This window comes from Gigantopelta aegis, chromosome 15, assembly GCF_016097555.1.
Source record: "Gigantopelta aegis isolate Gae_Host chromosome 15, Gae_host_genome, whole genome shotgun sequence".
NCBI classification, from domain to species: Eukaryota; Metazoa; Mollusca; class Gastropoda; order Neomphalida; family Peltospiridae; genus Gigantopelta; species Gigantopelta aegis.
In genome coordinates this window covers 21,608,756-21,610,770 of record NC_054713.1, presented here as the reverse complement: position 1 = coordinate 21,610,770, position 2,015 = coordinate 21,608,756, and the positions used below count along the sequence as shown (strand labels likewise).

The 2,015-nt window shown below is 48.5% G+C and overlaps 1 protein-coding gene across 1 annotated transcript; it reads right to left on the bottom strand.

The window, feature by feature from the left end:
- Positions 1-353: 353 nt before the first annotated feature.
- Positions 354-1,793, bottom strand: LOC121389716 (5-hydroxytryptamine receptor 6-like). The gene has a single exon (XM_041521367.1). It carries the CDS (start codon positions 1,791-1,793, stop codon positions 597-599), a length of 1,197 nt encoding a protein of 398 aa, XP_041377301.1. The 3' UTR covers positions 354-596.
- Positions 1,794-2,015: the final 222 nt, after the last annotated feature.

The window sequence follows — 2,015 nt, the reverse complement described above, 5'->3', positions numbered from 1 at the left end:
GGAGACTAGTCACGGTCCTACTATACCTTCCACTTTGTTCCCACTATCACCACAATTGGAGACTAGTCACTGTCCTACTATACCTTCCAGTTTGTTCCCACTATCACCACGATTAGAGACTAGTCACTGTCCTACTATACCTTCCACTATGTTTCCACTATCACCACGATTGGAGACTAGTCACTGTCCTACTATACCTTCCACTTTGTTCCCACTATCAACACATTTTGAGACTAGTTACTGCCTTACTATACCTTCCACTTTGTTTCCACTATCACCACGATTGGAGACAAGTCACTGTCCTACTATACCTTCCACTTTGTTCCCACTATCACCACGATTCGAGACTAGTCACTGTCCTACTATACCTTCCACTTTGTTCCCACTATCACCACGATTGGAGACTAGTCACTGTCCTACTATACTTTCCACGATTCGAGACTAGTCACTGTCCTACTATACCTTCCACTTTGTTCCCACTATCACCACGATTGGAGACTAGTCACTGTCCTACTATACTTTCCACGATTCGAGACTAGTCACTGTCCTACTATACCTTCCACTTTGTTCCCACTATCACCACGATTGGAGACTAGTCACTGTCCTACTATACTTTCCTGTATCTTCTGTAATTCCAGTTTGGCAGGGGCCGATTCATTACCGTTCACAATGACCTTGGACGCTTTGGAAGCTTTCTTTAGGAATTTAAACCGAGGACAGAATCCCTTAAGTATTTTACCGTACACCTTTCTGAAATCCCTCATGAAAAGAGGGTAGATGATGGGGTTTATCAGGCTGTTACAGTATCCCAGCCAAACGAAACTTATGAAGACCCTAGGGGGCAGGCACCGGCAGTAGGATTCCACCGTGTTGACCACCAAAAACGGGGCCCATGTCACCACGTAGGCCCCTACGATAATCCCCAGAGTCACAGTGGCCTTGCGCGTGAACGGCTCCCTGATGCTTTTCGAGGACATGGGTTTCCCTAGCAACACGTGGCTTGGGGCTAGAAGTGTTCCAACGAAACAGGCTTGTCTTTTGGCCACTTTCGACACTCTGTAGTAAAGGACGAATGCTATTATTATCGGTAAGAGAATCGTCACGGTGGACGCCGTCACCGCGTACGGGAAACTGACGACGAAGATGCACTGCGGACGTCTGCTGAAAAACGTCAGGTTTTCCAACGACGGCATCTCGATGTTGTGCCAGCCGTTCTGAATCGGGACGAACGAAGTCAAGATGGCGACGAACCAGGTTCCGGCGAGCAGCGCCAGCGCTCGCCGGTGCGTCATAGCGGCGTTGTAACGCAGCGGCGTCATGATGGACATGTACCGGTCTAGGCTGATGAGACAGACGTTCAGGATGGAGGCGCTGCACAGCATGACGTCAAACGAGGCCCAAATGGAGCAGAACTCGACCCCAAGCACCCACTCCACGATAGTCTCATTCAGCGCGGCCGGTATCATCACCACGGTGCCCACGAGGAGGTCAGCGAGGCTGAGCGAGACGATGAAGTAGTTGGACACAGTGCGCAGCTTCTTGTTGGAGATGACGGCCAAGAAGACGAACACGTTGCCGATGATGGTGCAGAAGACGATCAGCCCCAGCGTCACGCCGATCAGGATCGTTTCCACACGCATCGTCCTGATGCCGAAGTCGGGCTCAACCTCCGAGACGAACAGGTACGAAACGCTGAGATGCGAAACTAAGTTGTGGTTGGAAATACCTTGATTGGCGACATGACTCGAATTCGGCTGCACCCTGTCGTAGCGCTGTAAGTCGTTGTCTGGCATTTGAAACACTTAAACTCTATTCCCTCGAGTAACAAAATTTCGGATATTTGTTTCTTTTAATAAGTAATGGACGTATAATCCAAATATAATTTGAATAACTTGTCTTCAAATCACGGTTACGTTGACTCTCATTGCTCAACAAAACGAAGAATATTTATTCTTGTCAGGCGATCCCGTAAATTGTCTGGCGTTTGTTGTCTTGAATTATCTCCCTTTATTCAA